This window comes from Macaca mulatta, chromosome 14 (genome assembly GCF_049350105.2).
Source record: "Macaca mulatta isolate MMU2019108-1 chromosome 14, T2T-MMU8v2.0, whole genome shotgun sequence".
Lineage (NCBI taxonomy): Eukaryota > Metazoa > Chordata > Mammalia > Primates > Cercopithecidae > Macaca > Macaca mulatta.
Window position 1 is genome coordinate 71,757,492 of NC_133419.1, and position 26,924 is coordinate 71,784,415.

Consider the following 26,924-nt stretch of genomic DNA (forward strand, 5'->3'; position numbering starts at 1 on the left):
TTTAGATAGAAGTACTTGAGAGCAGGTATCCTGCCATTTATGCTGGTACTTAGAATGTGCTCAATAAAGGTTAGTGAATGATGAAAGGCCACTGCTCAATACAGAGACTAGGCCTTACATAAAGAGTAGAACCAGTTACTGTGTCATTCTTCAAAACCTACCAATGAAGGTGAGCAAAATGTGTCCTAGAACCCTCCACTCCCCCAAAAAAAGGTGGCAAAGGAAGTGGAAACAGTAGTCATCGCCCAGGTTGGTCTGTTTCATACTTTCAAAAAGCATAGATCCACTTGTATTGAGACATCAGCTTGCGTATTTGCCAAGCCATATTCACAGACAGGGAAATGTTATATTGCCTCTGACCTTGCCTGCCAGCTGCTTCTCTGGACTGGTTCCTGATTCAATACCTTTCTGCTGCTGGCACCCTAAATCGAGGCAAGCCATTCCCAAAGGGCAGGAAGCGGGCCCTAAGAGGCTGTTTAGTTGAAAATAGTTTTCCAAGAAATCTCACTACTTTTTGCTCCCCTTTGGTTCACTTAGAATTAGAAAAAGGATGGCAGGCTGGCTGTTCCCACAACATAGCTCTGTGGAGACTGAACAACCCAATTCTCTCAACTAGCCTCCTTGGCTGAAGAGACCACCCTTTCTTAGGCCCAAGTGTGTCTACTGCTTCAGTGAAAACCCACTTAGTCCTCCTTGGTCATTCAATGATAAAGATATTCACTAATCAGTTCATACACTCTAAATGTCTACAATAACCCACTGTCTCTCTCTCTCTCTCTATATATATACACACACACACACACACACACACACACATATATATATATATAGCTGCTGATGTGCTATTGAAATGAAATATGGAAGTAGGTAACAGCTAACAAGCTTTCAGTCCATAGGTGGTTACTTCTATCCCTGAGCATACTTTCCATATTTTAGCTTTTGTATTCTTGCTCAGGTTGTTTACTCTGCCTAGAATGTCCTATTCTGCCACCTCCATAGAATAAAGCTCTATCCACCCTTAAAGGCAGAGGTCACATGTCACCTTGTCTATAGGATACCTTCACTAGGCCTCCTCTGGGCCTCAGAAGCACTGTGTACCTCTATAGAACACTCATGTTATACCATCAGGGCAGAATATGATTCATTCCAGGTCTTCCTACAGGGTCCAGCACAGCACTGGCACAATGCAGATATTTCCTTAAAGTATTTAATGAATGCATGTTGCTATATATCTGGACTAAAATGTAAGACTCTTTCAAACTTAATACCAGTGGAAAGAGTATAGGTGCTATCTTGCAGGTGTGCCTAGCAGACCCAGAGCCTTAGCCTATCCACTACAATAGCTTTGGTTTCCATGGCACAGCAGTAGCCCTTCTCAACACAAGACTCACAGAGAGGAGGCCCGAAGAGCACTGTATCCAGGGCCTTCAACTGCAGCTTCTGCCGATGACTCCGGTCTGTCATCTTCAGCACAGTCCCTGTCATTGTGGTGTTGGTGACAGCTAGCCTGTTGAGGCAAAGAGTAGCAGATCAGTTCGCTGCCAGTAAAGCCAGGAAGGATCCTGGTAGGATTACCCGCCTCCTCCAGGAACACTTCTAGCTCTTGGTGATTGCTCCCCTCTGCACTCTAGAACACAGAGTCTATACCAGTTGGGTCTCAACAGAAACATTTACCAAGAACTTGTTCAGCCCTCTCCCCATATCCACCAACTTCTAAGCACGCTATCCTCTAAGGATTACCTGTCTGTAACCATTCCCACACCCAACTACATTTTCTGTTGTGCTTCTCCTTCCAGGGTTTATCTTCTATATATTGTCCCCACCTCCCACCACTTATAAATGCATTTCCTGTGCAGCCCAGGCCAAACTGTCATGTCATATGACCCAGTGATTCCAGGACTTATGAATTATCCTAAACTCACTGTCATTATATATAAACCTGCTGATGTGCTATTGACATGAAATACAGAAAAGGAAAAAATTTTTTTAATTAATCACTGGTGACAAAAATGGAATTAGTCCTGTTAGCTTGTATTTGAGTCACTGCAATACAAGTTACCTCCAATAAAATTACTGTAATTTTTTATGACCTCCACCCATACTGTCAGTGATAACTATAATAAGAGAAAGCCTGTAAACAAGAAAATGACCTAGGAAAAATGGAACTTTGTTTCTCTTCTGCTGGAACACAGTGGATATAAAAGGAGAGGGGTAAAGGATATGAAAGGTTGAAAACCACTGGTCTAAGTCCCACAAGTAAGCACTTAATTCTATACTACTCTATAAGGTTTGTGCTCTTTTCTGATGCATATCTTTATTTCCTCAGCTAGAAAAGAAGCTTCTGACAGCACAGTGTGATTATACTCCTGTCGGAGCACGCAGGAACAGCTACTTTCTTCTCTGGCCTTGGAAAGCAATCAAGCCCACCAATAAGAGAGGCAGTGAGGCACTGTGATGGGGAGTGGGAGTGGTCAGGAGATCTGTCTTCTCATTTCAGCTCTACTAGTGACTCACTTGTCTGATCATAAGTTGCTTTGTTCCTCCCCCAGGACCTCAGTTTCCTACTGTGTAAACTTATATAAAATCAGATGCTTCCTACAAGCCTGGGAGTTCTTGGGGTTCCTCTTTAAAACACTTCTGCCAGATGTGCTGCAGTTTGTCTGACTAATGAGAATAAACATTGTCATCTTTTCTACAGTCTATTTCTCAAAGACACCTATGAACTGGAATGCTATCTATTTGTAAGCAATGAAAGAAATGAGAAAGGAGGTAACATTGACTAAGCAACTACTGTGTGTCTGATACTTTACATACAATACCTCATTCAGTCCTCACAACAACCTTAAGAACTCAGTTCCATTATTAGTGCCACTTTCTAGATAAGAAAACGGAGACTTAGAGTTGAGTAACTTGCCCAAAGTCACAAACAAGTAAGTGGCAAAGCCAGAGAATGAACTCAAATCTGCTAGATTATTCTCATTATACCATGTGAGCTAGTGATGGGCCTAGAACCACCCTCACTCCACCCCAAGCACTGAAGGCCCCATGCTTCCTGCTATCACTAAGGTGCCACAGCTTGGCATCCCCTACATCTGTGCCCAGCCTGGCTGGACCTGGTCTTGGCTCTAATTCTAGCCACAAAAAAGCTACGTGAACCGATGACCTGAGAACTGACTTCTTATTCTATGCTTTGCAGTTTTAATCCAAGCCAAAGATATCCCCCATGAGGAAAATGGTACGGGGATCCACAAAGCAATATTGCTATTTCTATGGGTAGCAAGAAAGACACCTAAATCCTGGATCTTAGTGGCCAATCATCTACTTCTCCATTAAACATGGAGTTCCTCAAGTCAGGGGTCTGGTCTAATGCATCTCTTTGTCCTCTGGGCCCACCAAAGAGCATGGCACATGGTAGGTGCTTAGTGAAGTTTTGTAAAATAGAACTAAACTGAATATTGAAAGGAAACCTATCTTTAACCACATGGCACAAGAGGAAGATGCAGTGAAAAAAAGCAAGGCATTTAGAACAAGACAGACCTGGGTTCAAATCCCAGCTCTGCCACTTACCAGCTTGGATAAATTATAAAATATTTGAGATTCAGTTTGCTCACCCAAAAGTTGGGATACTCTTCCTCCCAGAGTTGTGAGAATCAACTGAAATAATAGGTAGGAAAGCACTCTATAAAGGGAGGTACAAACATTAAGATTATTACTCTCTCCAGAGTAGGGAGAAGCTGTGAAGAAGAGGCTGCAGGCAGCAGAGGAGGGAACAGCCAGCTCAGCTAGGCCTGGACAGCAGTGCTCGGTAGCTCTGTGGCTGGAGACTGCAAAGTGTGGGCATTCCAAGAGCTTCACCTTCCCCTTTCCCCTTTGCTGAAGCTGAAAACCAGATGCACCTACATAATAAGATGACAGATTATACATAATCAGCACTTACCAGATAGTAAGCCCTTTGAGGGCAAGGGCAGGTTGTTGTCATCTTTATCCCCAGCACCCAGCACAAGTGCTTGGCACAGAGCAGGTACCCAGTAAATATTTGTTGGATGAATAAGTAAGTGGATTAATGACTGAATGACATATGGCACTGGTTTGACATTACAAGAAGTCCAAGCAGTACTCCATTCCTCCCCCCATTCCCAGCCCAAGCCTTACCATATTGAGTGTGTAAAGGAGGCAAAGAGTCATGAAACAACAGCTGTTGGAGTCATCCCAGAGATGAGGCTGGGGCCAATGGCAATCAACCTCTCCTCTGTACCATTTTTATTATAAATAAGCTGCATATGGATAACCCAGGGAAGGCTAAAAGAGCCCTGAGGCTCCCAGGTGATAAAAGAGGCAGCTGCTTAGAGCATGGGAAAAAAAAAAAAAAGAAACACCAACAGGGTTTGATGTATACCAAGATTCAAATCTCAGTTTTGCCCCTAACTAGTCATGTTTGTGACCTTAGAAAAGTTACTTAACCAGTTTCATCATCTATATACAATAATACCCACCTTACAGGACTGATGTAAGAATTAAATGAGATACTGTATATAGTGTTGAGTAGAATGTCTGGCATGTCCTAAGCACTCAGTAAATGGCAGCTATTAGTACTATTCCCAGGATTGACAGGAATATTAAAGAACAGAGTGGATGCAAAGTGCCCATCATACTTTATAGCAAGTGCACAACAGATGTGAGAAGAGGCAAGATCTATAGACGCTGCTCTGAAAAGGGTAGAACCTCATTTAACTGGCCAGAGCAATCTGAAGGCAGGCCCACTCCAGCCCACTCCCCATACCCTCAAGAGAGAAAAACCCAGTCCCCTCCTGACCTTGGCATGGCATGGCCACTGAGCTGCAGCTTCCGGAAGGTCTCCTCATACTGAGGCAGCTCCACATATGTGATCAGCCACTGTACCACCTCATCCACGGTCCAATTGTATACTGTGAAAAGAGACAAGCAAAGTCATGACTCTAGAATGCCAAGCACTGCTTGCATTTATTGTCATATTGACCTTAATATTTACCACATTTGTGTGTGTTTAATATCTCTCTGTCCCATAAAATACTAAGTATGAAAGGAGTATACACTCTGAGTTTATTTATATGAAATCCTAGAAAAGACAAATCTATAGTGATAGAAAGCAGATAAACGGTTAGCTGGAGCCAGGAAGGGAGCTCCAGGGAAAAATCATAAATGCAATTTTATAAGGTGATGGATATATTCTATATTTTGAATGTGGTGGTGGTTACACAAATGATAACACCTGTCAAAATGCATCAAACTGTACATTTAAAATAGGTGTATCTTCTTTTATGTAAATTATAACTCAATAAATTTGATTTTGGTATATTTTTAAACTGTTGTGACCAGGGTTGAGAATCAACTATCCATCCATTCATCTATCCAGCTATTCAACTGAGCATTCATAAGTGGACTAGTTAGTGCCAAGCCTGGAGGAAGTTAGTTCCCAATCCAGTGGAAGAGATCAAAAGCTAAACAGCATAAGCGAAGCACAGATTCTGATAAAGAAAAATACATAGAGCACAGAGAAGAAAGGAAATAACTGCCTAGGGGATCAGGTACAGCCTCGGAGAAGATGATGTATTGCAACATAAAGGATTAGTAGAAGCTTATCTGAAATATTTCATGAGTGTGAGGGGAGGAAGGCACTCAATACAGAATGAAGACAGGTGCAAAAGAAAAGATGTGAAATTTGATGTGCGTGAAACAGCAGTCCCCAACCTTTTTGGCATGAGGGACTGGTTTCATGGGAGATGATTTTTCCACAGACCTGGGCAGGGAGATGGTTTCAGGATGAAACTGTTCCACCTAGATCATCAGACATTAGTTAGATTCTCATAAGAAGCATGTAACCTAGATCCCTCACACGTGCAGTTCACAATAGGGTTCGCACTCCTATGAGGATCTAATGCCACTGCTGATCTGACAAAAGGTGGAGTTCAGGCAGTAATGCTCCCTCACCCACCACTCATCTCCTGCTGTGCAGCCCAGTCCCTAACGGGCCATGGACTGATACAGATCCGTGGTCCAGGGGTTGGAGACCCCTGGTCTAGAATATAGAATATATGGCAGGTAGTAGCAGAAGAAAGTTGAAGCCACGTCACAAAGGGTCTTGACTACCATGCTAAGATAGCTACTAGTATTGTCCTGGGATAAGCCTAACTCAGGTTGCTCTGGCCAGTTAGGTGAGGCCCAACCCTTTTCAAGACAGAATCTATAGACTTCTCCTCCTCTCACATCTATTGTGTGCTTAGTATAGAGCACACTGGGCACTTTATACCATTCTCTTATTTGATGCTATTTAGAGTTGCACTGTCCAAGCAGTAGTAGCCAGCAGCCACAGTGGATATTTAAATTTAAATTTATTAAAATTAAATAAATTAAGAATTCAGTTCCTCAATGGCACTAGCCACACTTCAAGTGCCCAACAGCTAGATATGGCTAATGGCTACCATATTGGACAGCATAAACTATAGAACATTTCCATCACTGTAGAAAGTTCTATTAGACAGCACTGGTAAATATAATTTAATATAGGCCGGGAGCGGTAGCTCATGCCTGTAATCCCAGCACTTTGAGAGGACAAGGTGGGAGATCACTTGAACTCCAGAATTCAAGACCAGCCTGGGCAATACAGTGTGACCCTGTCTCTATTAAAATGCGGATCACAAGGTCAGGAGATCGAGACCACAGTGAAACCCCGTCTCTACTAAAAATACAAAAAATTAGCCGGGCGCGGTGGCGGGCGCCTGTAGTCCCAGCTACTCAGGAGGCTGAGGCAGGAGAATGGCGGGAACCCGGGAGGCGGAGCTTGCAGTGAGCCGAGATCGCGCCACTGCACTCCAGCCTGGGCAACAGCGTGAGACTCCGTCTCAAAAAAAAAAAAAAAAAAAAATTTTTTTTTTAATTAGCCAGGTGTGGTGGTGCATACCTAGAGTCCCAGCTACTCAGGAGGCTGAGGTGGGAGGATCACTTGAGCCTGGGAGATTGAGGCTGCAGTGAGCCATGATCATGCCACTGCACTCTAGCCTGGGTGACAGAGTGAGACTGTTGCAAAACAAATTAAAAAAAGATAATTTACGGCCAGGCAGTGGTTCACAACTGTAATCCCAGCACTTTGGGAGGCCAAGGCAGGTGGATCATCTGAGCTCAACATGGCGAAACCTCATCTCTATTAAAAATACAAAAATTAGCCAGGCATGGTGGCGCATGCCTGTAGTCCCAGCTACTCGGGAGGCTGAGGCAGGAAAATCGCTTGAACTTGGGAAGCAGAGGTTGCAGTGAGCCGAGATCGCATCACTGCACTTCAGCCTGAGTGACAGAGCAAGACTCCATCTCAAAAAAAAAAAAGGTAATTTACTATTGAAGTGTTTTGATTCTATATTTATATTTTGGAAATAAGCTAAAAGTAAAGAACACAAGTATATTCTGGATCATCTAGATATATAAGAATACAGGCTCTCAACTTCAGTGCTCATGTTGCATTTGTGTTTATAAGTGTGTTGATGCAAAATAGTTATTACAATGACACAGTTCACCTTTAAACAATGCAGGTTTTAACTGCCTGGGTCCATTGATACATGAATTTTATACATGGATTTTTTTTCAATAAAAGGTATACTGAGTGTGTCTGCTTCTCCTGCCTCCTTTCCTACCTTCTCTATCTTTTCTGCTTCTGCCACCCCTGAGACAGCAAAACTAACCTCTCTTCTTCGTCCTCCTCCTCAGCCCACTCAATATGAAGATGAGGATGAAAACCTTTATGATGATCCACTTCCACTTAATAAACTGTAAATATGTTTTCTCTTCCTTATGATTATCTTAATAACATTTCCTTTTCTGTTACTTTGTTGCAAGAATACAGTATATAATGCATATAACATATAAAATATGGGCTAATAGGCTGTTTATGTTATTGGTAAGGCTCTGGTCAACAGTAGGCTATTAATAGTTCAATTTTGAGGGAGTCAAAAGTTATAAGTGGATTTCTGACTATATGGGGGAAAAGGGACAGTCAGCACCCCTAAGTCCTGTGTTGTTAAGGCTCAACTGTATTTCCCTGGAATTTTAGGACATAATGTACTTCATAACAATAAAATATCTCAAATTTAAATTTTAATACAAAAGAACCCAGAGGTCAAACTGATGTTTTTACACAAAATATACATTCATAATTGCAATTCAAATTTTTAAGACAAATATTACCCACTAAAAGATATAAACCACCAAGAACTGTCCCAATTGGTGCATCCCCAGAGAGACTAATGTAGTATCACAGGATCACCTATTATGATCTATCTGATAGCACTATAATGAACATGGGTCACTTTTGCCACCAAGCATCCACTTCCCTTTTTGGTGACAACAGTATTCTGAATTTGTATTAACAGAACCACTCCTCCCTTGCTCTCAGCTAATATGCTTCAAGTAAAGCTAAATCAACCTCTAAAAATAGAGTATGTAACCCAAGCTAAACCAATCAATATCTTCCATCTTTCTGCCCATACTGCTTAGTTCAGGGATGAGTACATAACTCAAGTCAAGGCTGAAGAAACTGAATTCTAAAATTTTTGTTTAGCCTATAGGGGATATGCTTGCTCTTCCACTATACTGGTGTCTGGGATAAAATGATCCTGCACTATAATGTTAATAACAACAATAATAATAATAATAGTAATACAAGCCATCTCTTACATAGATTACTCTATGAGAGTATTGTTCTAAGTACCTCACATATATTAACTCACTAATCTTCATCATTTTCATATGAAGTAGATATCCCATTTTATCCCCATTTTAAGGATGAAGAAACTAAAGCACAGAAAGGTTATATAACTTTCCCAAAGTTACCCAGCTAGGAATTGGGAAAGCCAAGATTTGGTCTAAGGCAGTCTGGCTCCATCATTCATGTTCTAAGCATGTATGTGTGTGTGTGTGTTTGGGGGGAGGTTGTATGATGCTGCTGGAAGCCTTCATACAGAGGAAAAGCTGAGTCAAGATCCAGATGACAGGTCATGCACAGTGACTCACACCTGTCATCCCAGCACTTTGGGAGACTGAGGCGGGAGGATCACTTGAGCTCAGGGGTTTGAGATCAGCCTGGGCAACACAGAGAGACCACATATCTACAAAAAATAAAAAAAATAAATTAGCCAGGTGTGGTGATGCGAGTCTGTGGTCCCAGCTATTCAGGAGGCTGAGGTGGGAGGATGGCTTGAGCCTGGAAGGTCAAGGTTGCAATAAGCTGTGATCATGCCATTGCACTCCAGCTTGGGCAACAGAGTGAGACCCTGTCTAAAAAAAAAAAAAAAGAAAAAAAAATCCAGCTGATATAATTTAAGCCCTGAGTCAGATCATGCCTGTAGAAATCCCTATTCATAGATATTTCAGTTTTGTGCAACAAGTACATTTTCCCTTTTGCTTGTATCAGATTGAAAGGATTTTCTGTCAAAACAGGAACCAACTCTAACTGAAACAACTGAGTGGTCATTTGCAACATGGCAAATTGCATCATCACCATACATGCAGCACTAGAACTACTAATTCCTCAATATTATAATGTGATGTTTTTAACGAATAGTCATAAAAAGTAGCCTTTTAAAACAATTTTTAGGCCGGGTATGGTGGCTCATGCCTGTAATCCCAGCACTTTGGGAGGCCGAGGTGGGTGGATCACCTGAGATCAGGAGTTCGAGACCAGCCTGACCAACATGGTGAAACCCCATCTCTACTAAAAGTACAAAAATTAACTGAGCGTGGTGGTGGGCGCCTATAATCCCAGCTACTCAGGAGGCTGAGGTAGGAGAATTGCTTGAACTCAGGAGGTGGAGGTTGCAGTGAGCCAAGATCATGCCATTGCACTCCAGCATGGGCAACAGAACGAGACTCTGTCTCAAAAAAAAAAAAATAATAACAATAATAATAATTTTTTTTCTGTATTGTGTTTAAACATACAGAAAGCAAATTTATCTCTATACTTTGTTAAAAGTCAATTATGAAGGAATAGAAGTGACTTAATACAAAATACACAAGGAATACATTCCAGCCCAGTGAAGGTCAAATGAGATCATGAATCAAAGTTTCATGTAGCTTAAATAAAGAAAAATGGTGGGAGAAATGAGTCATCACATGGTACCCAGCAATACAGACATGCTGAACTTAAAAGAGCCTGGAAACAACTGATTTTCAGCCAAAAAGCATAATTTTATTGGATCTGAGGTTTATTTTTACTTAAAGTATAAACCTGTTTTTGTTTACACTTATATACAAATTTTATACAGTGACTTAAACTTTGTTTTATGTTTGTATATACTTAAATAACATTATAATAAAAAATAATTTAAGTCAGCACTGCAGGTCCAAGATGAATTATTTACCTTAAAAGGAATTTGTACATTCTTCAAGTTTGAAAACTACTGCTGTAAGCAGCAAGAAGCCAAAAAAGTTTTGAAGTTGAATGATATGCTAAGATTCATCACTGTCCTCTCATAAGATCCATATCTTTTTTCTTTGAAGAGACAGGTCTTGGTCGGGGCAGTGGCTCAACACCTGTAATCCCAACACTTTGGGAGGCTGAGGTGGGCAGACGATGAGGTCAGGAGATAGAGACCATCCTGGCCAACATGGTGAAACCCCGTCTCTACTAAAATTACAAAAAAATTAGCTGGGCGTGGTGGTGCGCACCTGTAGTTCCAGCTACTTGGGAGGCTGAGGTAGGAGAATCGCTTGAACCCAGGAGGTGGAGGTTGCAGTGAGCTGAGATCACACCATCACACTCCAGCCTGGGTGACAGAGTGAGACTCCATCTCAAAAAAAAAAAAAAAAAAGACAGAGACAGGTCTTGCTCTGCCACCGAGGCTTGAGTGCAGTGGCATGGTCACAACTCACTGCAGCCTTGAACTCCTGGGCTCAAGAGATCCTCCTGCCTCAGCCTCCTGAGTAGCTAAGACTACAGGCATGTACTACTACCATGCCAGGCTAACTCTTTTTTTGTTTTTGTTTTTGTCTTTGTCTTTGTTTTGTTTTGTTTTTTTGAAAAAGAGTCTTGCTCTGTCACCTAGGCTGGAGTGCAGTGGTGTGATCTCAGCTCACTGCAGCCTCTGTCTCCCAGGTTCATGTGATTCTCCTGCCTCACCATCTGGAGTAGCTGGAATTACAGACACATGCCACCACACCCAGCTAATTTCTGTATTTTCAGTACAGATAGGGTTTCACCATGTTATCCAGGTTAGTCTCAGACTCCTGACCTCAAGCGATCCTCCCACCTCAGCCTCACAATTGTGAAGTGCTGGGATTACAGATGTGAGCCACTGTGCCTGGTCAAATTCTTTTACTTGTTGTAGAGATAGGGTCTCCCTCTGTCGCCAAGGCTGGTCTAGAACTCCTGGTCTCTGGCAATCCTCCAGCCTCAGCCTCCCAAAGTGATAAGATTATAGGCATGAGCCATCAGACCTGGTCTAATTTCCCTTTAATAGGCAGAAAACATTGAAGGCATGGAATATGTCCTATTCATTTTGCTCATCCATTGTTTCTGAACTAAGAGCTTCATATACAGTGGCATCAATAAGAACTACTCTAAATGAGGGGTTCCAAACATGATTTTACGTGGGCCTCAAAACAACAACAAAACCTCCTTAGAAAAATATACAGCTCACATGGATAAGTAACTTCGGAAATGCTTGTCAAAAAACAGGCATTTGGTCAGACATGGTGGCTCATGCCTATAATCCCAGCACTTTGGGAGGCTGAGGCAGGAGGATCACTTGAGGCCAGGAATTTGAGATGAACCTAAGCAACACAGCAAGACTCCAACTCTACAAAAGAAAAATGAAAAAATTAGCCAGGCATAATGGCAAATGCCTGTAGTCCCAGCTACTTAGGAGGCTGAAGTGGGAGGATAACTTGAGCCCAGGAGTTCAAGGTTGCAGTGAGCCATGACTGCACCACTGCACTCCAGCCTGGGCAGCAGAATGAGACCCTGTCTCAAAAACAAACAAAACAAAACAAAACAAACAAAATCAGTCATTCCTCTCAGCCCAGCATGGGATGCAAAGCAGATAATCAGAAAGACAACCTGAATAAAATAAAGTTCAAGGCAAAAATGCTCCAATTTCTTAATGTCCTCAAGAAGATGCTGGAGTTCAGAAGGAAAGCTCTGAAGCTGAGTGCCTTTGGGGGAAGATTAGACTATTTGCAGAGGCATGGCAGATGAGAAGGGAAAGGTGGCAGGGGAAGGAAATGAGGCAGACACAGTGTGTCCAGGAATGCATCCTAGAAGACAAGATACTAGAAGCTTAAGTGAAGGGTGCTTAGTCAGTGCTTGGTTAAATTTCTAATTCCCAGACTAGAATATGTTGGAAGAAAAAGATAAATTAATTTCCAAGACATACTGTTGAGAAAAGAAGGATGACAGAGCTGGGATTAAATTAGTGTTGAGGGGTGGCGCGTGCCTGTGATCCCAACTACTTGGGAAGCTAAGGCATGAGAATCACTTGAACCCAGGAGGCAGAGCTTGCAGTGAGCTAAGACCGTGCCACTGCACTCCAGACTGGCGACAGACTGAGGTTGTCTCAAAAAAAAAAAAAAAAAAAAAGGTAGCTCACACCTGTAATCCCAGTACTTTGGGAGGCCGAGGTGGGTGGATCACTTTGAGGTCAGGAGAGTTTGAGACCACCCTGGCCAACATGGTGAAACCCTGTCTCTACTAAAAATACAAAAATTAGCCAGGCATGGTGTCACATGCCTGTAATCCCAGCTACTTGGGAGGCTGAGGTGGAAGGATCACTTGAACCCAGGAGGCGGAGGTTGCAGTGAGCTGAGATCTCACCACTGCACTCCAGCCTGGGCAACAGAGCAAAACTCCGCCTCAAAAAAAAAAAAGGTGTTGAGGGATGGACTTGGTGGCTCATGCCTATAATCCCAGCACATAGGGAGGCTGAGACAGGTAGATTGCTTGAGCCCAGGAATTCAAGGCCAACCTGGGAAACAAGACAAAACCCATCTCTAAAAAAAAATACCAAAAAATTAGGCAGGTGTGGTAGTACGTGCTATAGTCCTAGCTACTCAGGAGGCTGAGGTGAGAGGATCACTTAAGCCTGGAAGACAGAGGTTGCAATAAGCCGAGATTGCAACACTGTACTCCAGCCTGGGTGACAGAGCAAGACCTTGACTCAAAAAAAAAAAAAAAAAAAAAAAAATGCTGAGGGAAGTTAAACGGACTAGAATGTATTATTCCTGAAAATGAATATATATCCTAATGCATTGCAGATGTTATCATTTACTATGGTCTGGAGTGTCAGGTAATGAAAGCATAAGAGAGTAACACACAGATATGAGGCAGACAGACAAGTGCTAGCCTGTAAAGTGCAGAGAACAACATATTCCTGCCACTGCTGCCAAGGGAACTCAACCTCATCCAGCACAAAGGGGCCTTTCTGCCTGGAGTATAGTGGAAAGAAGGCTACTTTTTTATTGCTAGAAGGCCTGAGGCCAGCAGTGCATCAAGGGCCTTTTGTCTACTGGGAGGATGCCTTGATACAAGTCTGGGCATAGAATCTTGGGATGCAGAAACTCCCCTATCAGCACCCTACACCACAGTGGTGACAGGCAGAAGTCACTCTAGACGAGGGTTTCTGAGCCTCTGCACCAATGACATTTGAGATGAGATAATTCTTCATTGTGGAGGCTGTCCTATGCATTGCAGGATGTTTAACGACATAGATGCCAGTAACATGCTGCCAATCATGACAATTAAAAAATGTCTCCAGATATTGTTCAATGTCCCATGGAAGGGAAAAACTACCCCTAGCTGAGAACCACTGCTCTAAGCACTGCATTAAGTGAGGCACACAGTCTCTAAGGGGGCCAATACACTCCACTGAAGATGGACTCTAGAATAATCAGCTCCTATATAGCTAAGTTGTAGGGGAAAAGGATAATAACTTCAGCATGTCAGACCAAACCTTAAGATGGTTTTGGTTTGTTTGTTGTTGTTGTTGTTTTTATCTGTATATATCATTCTGTTACCTAGGCAGATGCCCTATCTAGGTAGCATTTGGCAGTATGGTGTCCACCTGGAGTCACTATAGTCTGAACAAAACGAGCCAGGATGAGCTGCATCCTCTATAACATCTGTATCTCAGATAGCAACCCTGAGTTCCAGCATGAAGATCTCATTCAAAAGACCAGCTGATATATCAGGGCTTCCTGTCCACAAGGTTCAAGCACCTAAAAGTTAAAAGTCTTGTTCTGTTTTCTCATTCCAAAAGAGAAAATGGGAAGAATCCCTGGGCCAGAGTGAGGAAGAAGGCAACAGCAAGTACAGAGAGCTGTGGCTATCAGTGACAGGCTGCAGAATTTGGCAAAGAGAGCTTACTACAGATACAGACTCCAAATGACTCATATGTCCAAATCCCAGTAGGACATGCAAGCGAGAGCCAATGTCCTAACGTCATAAGTCTCCCATTCCCTGAGCCTGTCCATGTGGCCCCTAGCCAGATCAAAGACTACATCTCTGGGCAAAATGACAAACAATGCTACACCCAATCAGAGAAGGCTAACCCCTGGAGTTCTACACAACAAACCATCCTTTCATAAGAGACATACAGGGTGACTTAACTCTAATCTTTTTTTTGAGATGTACTCTCACTATGTCGCCAGACTGGAGTGCAATGGTACAATCTCAGCTCACTGCAACCTCCGCCTCCCAGGTTCAAGCGATTCTCCTGCCTCAGCCTCCCGAGTAGCTGGGATTACAGGCAAGTGCCACCATGTCTAGCTAATTTTTGTATTTTTAGTAGAAACAACGTTTCACCATGTTGGCCAGGATGGTCTCGATCTCCCGACCTCATGATCCGCCCACTTCGGCCTCCCAAAGTGCTGGGATTACAGGCATGAGCCACCAGGCCTGGCCATCTCCAATCTTTTTTTTTTTTTTTTTTTTTTTTTTTTTTTTTTTTTGAGACGGAGTCTGGCTCTGTCGTCCGGGCTAGAGTGCAGTGGCCGGACCTCAGCTCACTGCAAGCTCCGCCCCCCGGGTTTACGCCATTCTCCTGCCTCAGCCTCCCGAGTAGCTAGGACTACAGGCGCCCGCCGCCTCGCCCGGCTAGTTTTTTGTATTTTTTTAGTAGAGACGGGGTTTCACCGTGTTTGCCAGGATGGTCTCGATCTCCTGACCTCGTGATCCGCCCGTCTCGGCCTCCCAAAGTGCTGGGATTACAGGCTTGAGCCACCGCGCCCGGCCTCCAATCTTTTTAATGACATAATCTACCTGTAAAAAAGCTTTGTACACACATTGCCAATATATGTATATGTGTTTATAAATTAGATTCATTTACTAACATTAGATAGACTGTAAAACATACATAAAAATTAAACAATGAATTAAAAATAAGTACAATATAAATACAACCTCTAGTATCTTCTTCAAATGAACAAATGATGGCAATCTGTGGGTCCTGGATCACTTCTTGTCCATCTTATCAGTATTTATGTTTTCTCACTAAAAGTATCACTTACCCCCACAGACTTCTTATGGAGGTAAAGGGGGAAGGTATAAAAAAATTAAAAAGTACTTATGACACATATCCACAAAGAATCCCAGAAACTGATGTCCAGTTAGCATCTTGGGTAGCAAAGATATACTCTGGTCTCCACACTATGTTTTATAGATAGGAACGGACCTTTTATGTTTGAGAACAATTTTCATGTAAAAATCAATAAAACCTCCTGTTTTATTCTGAGGTAGCTACAAAAACTAAAGTTATTAAAGACTGCCAAACCACTGGCATTTTAGAACACTGATTTTTTATTTTAGGATATATTACAAAAAACACTAATTTGAACCTGGAAGACCTTGCCTATCCTATCTGCCATGAACTAGCTTGTGTAAATCACTTAACCATTATAAACCTCAATTTCCCCTTCTGTAAAGTATTCATTTTGCTATTCAACAAGCATTTATTTCGTTCTATTCTGAGGCCACGCACTGGGAATAGAGCAATGATCAAGAGGGAGATCCCTACTCCCATGTAGCTTACAATTTAGCAATATCTGTCTCCCAGAGTTGTTGAATTAAATGAGTTAATGTGTTTGAAGATGCCTAGGATTTAATACAAACTCAGTAGTAATTTTTTCTTAATATGTACCTTCATTCAAAAAGGGGTAAATATTAAGGACTGGTCAGAATCTGGATGGACAGAGATGCAGATCTGCCAGAAGAAAGAATCATGAACAAAGACAAAGAGCTGTAAGATATGAAGCATGCTCAGAGAACACTGACTCTAGTTTGTCTGGAGTTCAAGAGTTATATATACAGTCAAGGAGAATGAGGTATTGCTGACACCAAATGACAAAGGTCCTTGAAAACAAGTGGTCTCAAACGCCAAAATAATATATTCATTAGGGGGAAAAAACGTTTATTGAGCAGCTACTACTTGCCAGGCACCACTCTAGAAGGTAAAGATACAACAACACACAAAACAGAGTCACAGATCCCACGGTGCTTATATTCTGGTGGAGAGAGACAACGTAAAACACTATAAACAAATAATTATATGTCAGGTGGTGAAAACAATTAAGCCATAAGGGGTTAAGGGGATAAAAAATAGTCCTATATTGTATGAGGTCAGATCAGGGAAGGCCTCTCCGATGAAGTGATATTTGAGCAGAAAATGAAATATAAGGTGCGACCCATGTGGACATTTACGGGAAGGGCATACCAGGCAGAAGGAACAGTATTACTCCCTAGCACTTGAGCTATAGCAATACATCCAGGGATGTGCCAAGGCAAACACTTGGCCTTGGCCAATCTTTTCTCTTGCCAGGAAAGGAATAAGTAATAGTAAATTGATTCCTGAATCAGTATCTTTTCCCATAGTGGACCTGTGGTGCCTCCAGACAAAGCCCTCATCTACTTTTGTGGTTTCAAATCCACATCTCAAGAGAATGAGGTCTGGCAGGAAGGTTGCCAGTACTTTCTTTGCCCCTGCTTCACACAGCTGTTAGTTGGTCACTTAGCCTTTAGTCAGCCAGTCAGATATAGCACAGTGGTTAAGAATGTGAGCTTTGGCCAAGCACGGTGGCTCACACCTATAATCCTAATACTTTGGGAGGCCAAGGCAGGAGGATCATTTGAGGCTAGGAGTTCAAGACCAGCCTGGGCAACAAAGTGAGACCTCATCTTTACAAAAAAAAAAAAAAAAAAATTAGCTGTGTGTGATGGCACGCACCTGTAGTCCCAGCTACTTGGGAGGTTGAGGTGGGAGGATCACCTGGAGTTGAGGCTAGAATGAGCCAAGATTGTGCCACTGTACTCCACCCTAAGTGATAGAGAAGATCCCGTCTCAAAAAACAAAACAAAAAAAAAAACAAAAAAAAAAAGAAAGTGAACTTTGAAACCAGGTGTCTTGATTTGAATTTGCAATTTGCCACTTACTAGATGTAAGACCATGGGCAAATTACTTAATCTTTTGTGCCTCATTTTTTTCACCACCAAAATGATGAAAATCAGAGTTTTCACATCACAAAAATGTAGTAAAGGGAAGCTCCTAGCATACTGTAATTGTAAAAAAAATCATCTATGATTATTATCACCATTCATTTATTCATTCATTCACTAAGCTTGTATTGGCTTCTACTCTAGCAGGTAAAGGATGAGTTAACCAGCACAGAGGTGAATCTGCATGAACTCCATCCTCAAGGGCTCTCTTCTAGAGAGGGGAATATACAAGGAAACAAATGAATATAATATAGTGTGATAAATGCTAGGTCACAGGGATATATAAGGTAATGTGGTAGCACATAGAAAGGAGTGACTGACAGAATCAGAAAAGGCATCACAAAACCCAGCTTCTTATTTGTCTACTCTGGATAACGGCGCTCCAAGGCAGCTATGAAATCCTTCCAAAGTGGCCCTTCCTAAAGATAGTGTGTGACCTGGAACTGTGAATTGTCTCTTTAAGTAGCTTCCTTCGGGTTCCCACTAGCACTTATCTGGAACTACAGTGAGGTAGAGGTCTTCATTTTCTAATCTGATGTCATTATCAAACCCTGAGCCATTGCTGCAAAAATAATCTGGCCGAGGCTTCATGTGATAGGCTCACTAGGCTACTAGGCAAAAACCAGGTCTCCCAGGGCCTAACAGGACATGCTATTAAAGACCACCTACAGAGCAGCTACAAGGTTAGTAGAGCCAGGTTAGAGAAGTCTGACAGCATGGCTGCAGAGTAGTAAGAGAACCTAGGAGCTCTGAAATGCTGGGTAGGCCAAACAACTTATCTAAGATCACACAATCAAACAGCCAAGGACACATTTTTGTGTGCTGCATTCCTACTCTGGGCCAGGCCCTGTGCTAAGTATTAAGAGATAAAATCATATAAAATGCTGCACTCCAGCAGTCCGATGGGAAAACAGACAGTGGAACAGATCTTTGCATTTAGTGTGCTAATGGCTGTGAAGAGATAGGGGCTGTGGGAACACAGAAGAAGATACCTAACTTAGCCTGTGGTTTTCAGGGAAGATGTCTTTTTGTTTGTTTGTTTGTTTGTTTTTTGTTTTATTTATTTATTATTATTATTATACTTTAAGTTCTACGGAGGAAGATGTCTTAAAGAAATGATCAATTGAGTTTCAAACAGATCAACAAAGGAGAAAGATGAACAGAGAAAACAGCATATATGAAAGCACCATGGGATGAAAAAGAATAACATTTCCTAAGAGATGCCAATATAGCATCGCACTTCCAGAGGAGATGTGGTGTGGAATGATGGAAAACAAGTAGATCAGAGAAATAAGCATGGACCTTGTATGCTCAACTCATCTAGCACAATGCCTGGTATATAGAAGGTACTCAGTAAATTTTTAACACAGAAATGTTTACATAAATTATAGGAGAAAAACACTACCTTCTGGGGCCAATACCACAAAGGTAGATAAGGAATAACAGACAACTACAGCATTAAAATATAAATAAACTCTCAAGATATAAAATATCATCAGGGCTGGGCACAGTGGCTTACACTTGTAATCCCAGCACTTTGGGAGGTCGAGGCGGGCAGATCATATGAGGTCAGGAGTTCAAGACCAGCCTGGCCAACATGATGAAACCCTATCTCTACTAAAAATACAAAAAATTAGCTGGGCTTCATGGTGTGTACCTGTAGTCCCAGCTACTCGGGAGGCTGAGGCAGGAGAATCGCTTGAACCTGGGAGGCAGAGGTTGCAGTGAGCCAAGATCATGCCACTGCACTCCAGTCTGGGCAAGAGAGTGAGACTCCATCAAAAAATACAATACAATAAAATAAAATATCATCAGATTTTTATTTATGTGTACATATTACTCTTTTCTCCCAGATAAGGTAATTCATTTTGAGATTACAGATGGACATTTAATTTCAATGCATCTGACTAACATCTCACAGATAAACATGAAAAAAAAAATCATTGAGATTTTCTTTCTTTTTTTTAGAGATAGGGTTTCGTTCTGTCACCCAGGCTGAAGTACAGTGGCATGATCATAGCTCACTGTAGCCTCAACCTCTGGGGCTTAAGTGATCCTCCCACGTCAGCCTCCCAAAGGGCTGGAATTGCAGGCATGAGTCACCACGCAGAGCCAACATTTTCTATAATATTTTTTTCACCAGAAATTACTAAGCTTTTGGTATCTTATTTTGTTGAATCTCAAATGAGACAGCAGTTGTGATGTAAGCTTATTGCTACTCCTACACAAACTGAAGGGTTATCTGACCAACAGGAAAGCCAGTATTTATTCTTTCAAATTAACATATGATTACAATTTATTGGTATACAGGTATTTACTTGTAACATTTTTAACAGTATCTTTATTTCTCCAGCTTCCATTTAAGAATATTTCTTACACCCAGAAATCTAATGTCCTAAACTTGTTTGTTTCATGTATGGGGGAAAAATGGGAAACCACTGAAAAATATAAGCAGAGACCTCATCAGATCTGGAACTAAGTGAAAGATACATAGCAGCAGAGCTAGGCTGGGCCAAGAATAACAGTATATGAAGAACAACAGCCCAAGCAAAAGATGATTCAGCTGACACTTCTGTTTCAGGGTAAGCTGAAGTACCAGAGATGGAATTTACCCTCCCTCCTGAATTAAAATTACCCCCCCAAAAAAACACAAAATATATGAAATATCTATCAGACACTGGACATCAGCCTACAGAGGACGATGTTTCTTCAGAGATGCAAAACAAATGAGGGAAATTCTACAATTGCCCCAGCTTATGGACTTGAATTTCCAAGCCACAGTGCAAGGAGTAAAATCTAAGATTGAGAGAGGGAAATGAAAATACACTACTGGAAGCTTCTTATACTACATGTGACATGGTATAAAATCTCTTGAAAGTAGGCCCAGTGCAGTGGCTCACATCTGTAACAACAGCACTTTGGGAAGCTGAGGTAGGTGGATCACCTGAGGTCAGGAGTTCGAGACAAGCCTGACCAACATGGCAAAACCCCGTCTCTATTAAAAATACAAAAATGAGCTGGGCCTAGTGGCATGCACCTGTAATTCCAGCTACCCAGGAGGCTGGGGCACGAGAATCTCTTGAACCCAAGACGCAGAGGTTGTAGTGAGCCAAGATCGCACCACTGCATATCAGCCTGGGTTACAGAGCAAGATTCTGTCTCAAAAAAAAAAAAAAAAAAGACTGTGATGAGTTAAAGATACATATTTTTATCTCCTAACGCAACCACTAAAATACCAGATATAGCTAATAAGCCAACAAAGAAGATATAATTGAATTATAAAAAATGCTCAATTAATCCAAAAGAAAGCAGAAAAGGTAGGAAAAGGAATTAAAGAACAGATGGGACAAACAGAAAACAAATAGCAAGATAATGGACTAACCTAAATTATCTTATATTAACAATCATATCAATCATATTTGATTAATCATATTAATAATCACACCAAACATAAATGGTCTAAATAATGCAATTAACAGATATTGTCACATTGCAAAATATACATATATAGATAGGACCCAACTATATGTGCCTATAGGAAATGCACTTTAAATATAAAAATACAAATAGATTAAATGTAGAGGGATGGAAAAAGACATTCCAAACTAACAACAGTCAAAAGACAGCTATATTTTTATCAAAATAGATTTCAGAGCAAAGACTACCACCAAGGATAAAGCAGGTCATTTCATAATGTTGAAGAGGTCAGTTAATCACTAAGAAATAATCATCCTAAATCTTTATGCACCTAGTAACAGAGCTTCAAAACACATGAAGCAGAAACTACAAGGAAAAATAGGTAAATCCACAGTTACAACTGGACACTTAAATACTCCTCTCTAACAATTGATAGAACAAGTAGGCAGGCCGGGTGCACTGGCTCATGCCTGTAATTCCAGCACTTTGTGAGGTTGAGGAGGGCAGATCACTTGAGGTCAGGAGGTCAAGACCAGTCAACATGGTGAAACCCTGTCTCTCCTAAAAATCCAAAAACTAGCCAGGCATGGTGGCACACACCTGTAATCCCAGCTACTCAGGAGGCTGAGGCAGGAGAATTGCCTGAACCCAGGAGGAGGAGGTTGCAGTGAGCCGAGATCATGCCATTGCACTCCAGCCTAGGCAACAGAGCGAGACTCCATCTCAAAAAAAAAAAAAAAAAAAGAAAAAGAAAAAAAAAGATAGAACAAGTAGGCAGAAAATCGACAAAGATATGTAGACTTGAACAATACCATCAACAACATGACCTGATTTTCTCCCATTCTGTAGGTTGCCTGTTCACTCTGATGATAGTTACTTTTGCTATACAGAGGCTCTTTAATTATACCCCATTTGTCAATTTTTGCTTTAGTTGCATTTGCTTTTGGCATTTTTATCATGAAACCTTTGCCTGTGCCTATGTCCTGAATGGTACAGAATGGGAGAAGATGTTTGCAATCTATCCGTCTGACAAAGGTCTAATATCCAGAGTCCTCAAGGAACTTAAACAAATTTACAAAGAAAAAATAAACAACCCCATTAAAAAGTGGGCAAAGGGCGTGAACAGATACTTCTCAAAAGAAGATATTCATGCAACCAACAAACATATGAAAAAAAGCTCAACATCACTGATCATTAGAGAAATGCAAATCAAAACCACAATGAGATACCATCTCATACCAGTCAGAATGGCAATTACTAAAAAGTCAAGAAACAACAGATGCTGGCAAGGTTGCAGAGAAAAAGGAACACTTTTACACTGTTGGTGGGAATATAAATTAGTTCACCATTGTGGAAGACACTGTGGTGATTCCTCAAAGATCAAGAAGCAGAAATACCATTTGACCCAGCAATCTCATTACTGGGTATATACCCAAAGGAATATAAACCATTCTATTATAAGATAAATGCACATGTATGTTCATTGCAGCACTATTCACAATAGCAAAGACATGGAATCAACCCAAATGCCCATCAATGAAAGACTGGATAAAGAAAATGTGGTACATAGATACCATGGAATACTATGCAGCCATAAAAAGGAATGAGATCATGTCCTTTGCGGGGACATGAATAGAGCTGGAAGCTGTTATCCTCAGCAAACTCACACAAGAACGGAAAACCAAACAGTGCACGTTCTCACATGTAAGCGAGAGCTCAATGATGAGAACACATAGACACATCGGGGGGAACAACACACATTGTCAGGGGAGTGGGAGGAGGGAAAGCATCAGGAAGAACAGCTAATAGCTGCGGGGCTAAACACCTAGGTGACGGGATATCTGTGCAGAAAACCACCATGGCACACATTTACCTATATAACAAACCTGCACATCCTGCCCATGTACCTCGCAACTTAAAAGTTGAAGAAAAAAAAAATGCAAAACAACAAAAACAGACCTGATTTACATTTATAGAAATCTCCACCCAACAGAACAGTTACAAGTGCACATGGAATATTTAACATGATAGACCATGTTGTAGGACACAAAAGAAAAAAATCTTAAAATTTTTTAAAGGATTCAAGTCACATAAGTATGATCTCAGATCACAAGGGAATTAAATTAGAGATCAATAACCAAAAAAGTCTAAAAAAATCTCCAAATATTTGGAAACTAAATAACTTGCTTCTAAATAACTTGTGGAACTAAAGATGTCAAAAAGGAAATACAAAATATTCTGAGCTAAGTGAAAATAGAAGCACAACATTTCATCCAATATAATGATAAACCAATACTGGATGGATCTAAGATCTAAAACAGATTTTAAAGGTATGCATTTCCAGGGCAAAAAGAATCTCTCAAATTAGAACATATTATTAAGGGATACTAAGTTATTAAAGATTGTATCAGGAAAAAAAGTAATAGAACATTTGCCATTAATTGTGTCTTCATTCTAGGTATTTTTATTCTGTCTGTGCTACTAATAAATCAGTTGGAAAAGAGAGAAAAAAAAAAAAAACACAATACACCAGAATTTGGGAAATGCCTCTAAAGCAGTAGTTAAGGGAGATTTACAGCACTAAATTCTGTATTAGAAAAGAAGAAAGGTCTCATATTGGTGACCTTAGTTTTCACCTTACCAAACTAAAAAATAAAAGAGCAAATTATACCCAAAGTAGCAGATGAAAGAAAATAATCAAATCAAAGTGGAAATCAATGAAATAGAAACCAGAGAAAAATCAATAAAACCAAACACTGGTTCTGTAAAATTAACAAAGATCTAACATGACCAATCAGTAAAAAAAAGAAGACACAAATTATTAAGATCAGTAATGAGACATTATTACGGATTTTACAGACATTAGAATAAGGGAATTTTATTGACATATACCAGTAAATTTGACAACACAGGTGAAATAGACAAATTTCTTGAAAGACACAAAGTACCCAAGCTCACTCAAGAAATAGATAGCCTGAACAGCCTTATACCTATTAAAGAAATTGACACTATAATTAAAAACCTTCCCACAAAGAAAACTCTAAGCTCAGTTAGCTTCACTGCTGAATTCTATCAAATATTTAAGAAAAAATAATACCAATTCTACATGAACTCTTCAGAAAAACTTCAGAGGAATATTTCATAATTCATCCTATGAGACAAACATTATCCTCATATCAAAAACAAAGACATTTTAAGAAAACTACAAACCAGTATCTTTCATGAACAAAGACATAAAAATTTAAAACAAAATTTTAGCAAATCTAATCCAACAATATAGTGAAAGAATAATACATTATGACCAAGGGGACTTATCCCAAGAATGCAGGGTTAGCTTTACACTCAAAACTCAGTCACTGTAATTTATCAAATTAACAAACAAACAGAAAAACCATGCAATCATCTCAATAAACACAGAAAATGCATTTGAAAAAAACCAAGCATCTATGCCTGATAAAGACTCTCAGCAAACTAGGAGTAGAGAGGCACTACAAAAACCCCATAGCCAACATTTTATATATTTATATATATATATATATATATAATTTTTAACATTTATTTTTATTTTATTTATTTATTTATTTTTCTGAGACAGTGTCTCACTCTGTCACCCAGACTGGAGTGCAATGGCACAATCTTGGCTCACTGCAACCTCCACCTCCCGGGTTCAAGCGATTCTCCTGCCTCAGCCTCCTGAGTAGCTGGGATTACAGGCGCCCACCACCACGCCCAGCTAATTTTTGTATTTTTAGTAGAGATCGGGTTTCACAACGCTGGCCAGGCTGATCTCGAACTCCTGACCTCATGATCCACCCGCCTTGGCCTCCCAAAGTGCTGGGATTACAGGCATGAGCCACCACACCTGGCCCACCATTATATTTAATGGTGAAAGACTGAATGTTTTCTAAGATCAGAAATGGCCGGGCGTGGTGGCTCACGCCTGTAATCCCAGCACTTTGGGAGGCCAAGGCAGGCGGATCACGAGGTCAGGAGATCGAGACCATCCTGGCTAACACAGTGAAACCCCGTCTCTATTAAAAATACAAAAAAAATTAGCCAGGCGTGGTGGTGGGCACCTGTAGTCCCAGCTAATTGGGAGGCTGAGGCAGGAGAATGGCATAAATCCAGGAGGCAGAGCTTGCAGTGAGCCAAGATTGTGCCACTGCACTCCAGCTGGGTGACAGGGCAAGACTCCGTATCAAAAAAAAAAAAAAAAAAAAGAAATGAAACATGGATAGCTGCTCACCTCATTTCTCTTCAACACTGTACTAGAAATACTATCCAAGGCAATCAGGCAAGAAAAAGGAAAAAAAAAGCATCAGATTCGAAAAGAAGTAAAACTGTCTTTATTGGCAGACAAACATTATTGTCTATGGAAAAGTGATGAAATCTACTAAGTGAGTTTAGCACTTCATAGAATATAGATTTTTAGTTTAGAATATAAAATCAATATATAAAAATCAATTACATTTCTGTATGTAAGCAACAATCAGAAATTATTTTAAAATACCATTTGCATAGTAAATTTTGTTATATGTATTTTACCATGATTTTAAAAAAATACCATATACAACAGCATAAAAAACTATGAACTACTTAGTGATAAATCTGACAAAAGACGGGAAAGTTCTATACACTGAAGACTAAAAAATAATACTCAGAGAAACTGTATCTCCTAAATAAATGGAGAGATGTACTTTGTTTATGGGTTGAAAGAACATCAGTATTTTGAAGATGTCAGCTCTCTCAAACTCATCTACAGATTCAATGCAATCCTATTCAAAGTCTCACCAGGCATTTTTGTAGAAATTGACAAGTTTATTCAAGGACCTGAAACAGCCCAAACAACTTGAAAAAGAAGAAATAAGTTGGAGGGCTAACACTACCTGACTGAAATAATCATTATAATTTTATGGTAATCATAATAGCATGGTACTGGCATAAAGACAAATAGATCAGTGTATCATAATAGAGAGTCCAAAAGTAAACTCACATTTACACAAACAACTTGAGGCGTTTTTTGTTTGTTTGTTTTTTAGAAACAGGTTCTTGCTATGCTGCCCCGGCTGGACTCTAACTCCTGGGCTCAAGCAGTTTTCACCCACCCCCAACCTCAGCCACCTGAATAGCTGGGACTACAGTGTGTGCTACTGCACTCAGCTTAAACAACTGATTTTTGGCAAAAGATGAGAGGTAAGGCAATGCAATGGAGAAAAGAATAGCATTTCAACAAACAGTTCTAGAACAATTGGGACCAAGTGTAAGCACAATAAAGAACTAAGTTCCATACTTCACACCACATATAAAAATTAATACAAAATGAATTATAGACATAAATGTAAAACATAAAACTACAAAACTTCTAGAAAGAAACAGAAAGAATCTTTGTGTGATCCTGGGTTAGGCAAAGATTTATTAGATACAATACCAAAAGCATGATCTATTAAAAAACAAATTGATAAACTGGATTTCATCAAAATTACAACTTTCTGCTCTTCAAAAGACACTGTGAAAAGAATGATAGAAAAAGCCACAGATTTGGAGAAAATCTTAGCAAAGTATATATTTGATAAAATACTTAAACGGAGAATATATAAAGAATTCTCAAAACTCGATTTAAAAAAAACAGTAAAAAGCAGACAAAAGATTTAACAGATACTCCACCAAAAAGAGATATGAATGGAAACATGTACATAAAAAGATGCTCAACATTATTAGTCATTAGGCAAATACAAAATAAAACCATGATCATTATACTATCAAAATGGCTAAAATTAAGTAGACCGACCATACCAAGTGTTTGCAAAGATGTGGAAGAACTGAAAATGTCATATACTGCTGATGGGAATATAAAAAATACAACTATTTTAGAAAACAGTTTGACAGTTTCTTAAAAACATATACCTACCATATGATCTAGTCATTCCACTCCTAGATATTTACCTAAGAGAAAAGAAAATATATGTCCATACAGACTTGCATGTGAATGTTCATAGCAGCTTTA

The 26,924-nt window shown here is 40.4% G+C and overlaps 1 protein-coding gene and 1 long non-coding RNA gene across 15 annotated transcripts in view; both read right to left on the bottom strand.

Annotated features, from left to right (window-relative positions):
* The window catches only part of STIM1 (stromal interaction molecule 1), a 219,746-nt gene that overhangs the window by 30,170 nt on the left and 162,652 nt on the right, over positions 1–26,924 (bottom strand). For 9 of the 14 annotated variants that reach the window (XR_013403303.1, XM_077961177.1, XM_077961173.1 and 6 more), the window contains 2 exon segments: positions 4,814–4,925; positions 1,392–1,507 (listed from right to left, as the gene is read on the bottom strand). The exons of 1 other annotated variant lie outside the window; for it this stretch is intronic. Coding sequence is in view for 12 of the 13 variants with exons in the window: in XM_077961177.1 (XP_077817303.1) it covers positions 1,392–1,507; positions 4,814–4,925 (228 nt within the window). In the remaining variant the exon portion in view is untranslated. 14 annotated transcript variants of the gene reach the window in all.
* Positions 7,672–12,598, bottom strand: LOC144334332 (uncharacterized). Its single transcript, XR_013404076.1, has 3 exons — positions 11,964–12,598; positions 10,706–10,908; positions 7,672–9,790 (listed from the first exon to the last, which is right to left on the bottom strand). It is a non-coding gene; the product is annotated as an uncharacterized LOC144334332 (long non-coding RNA).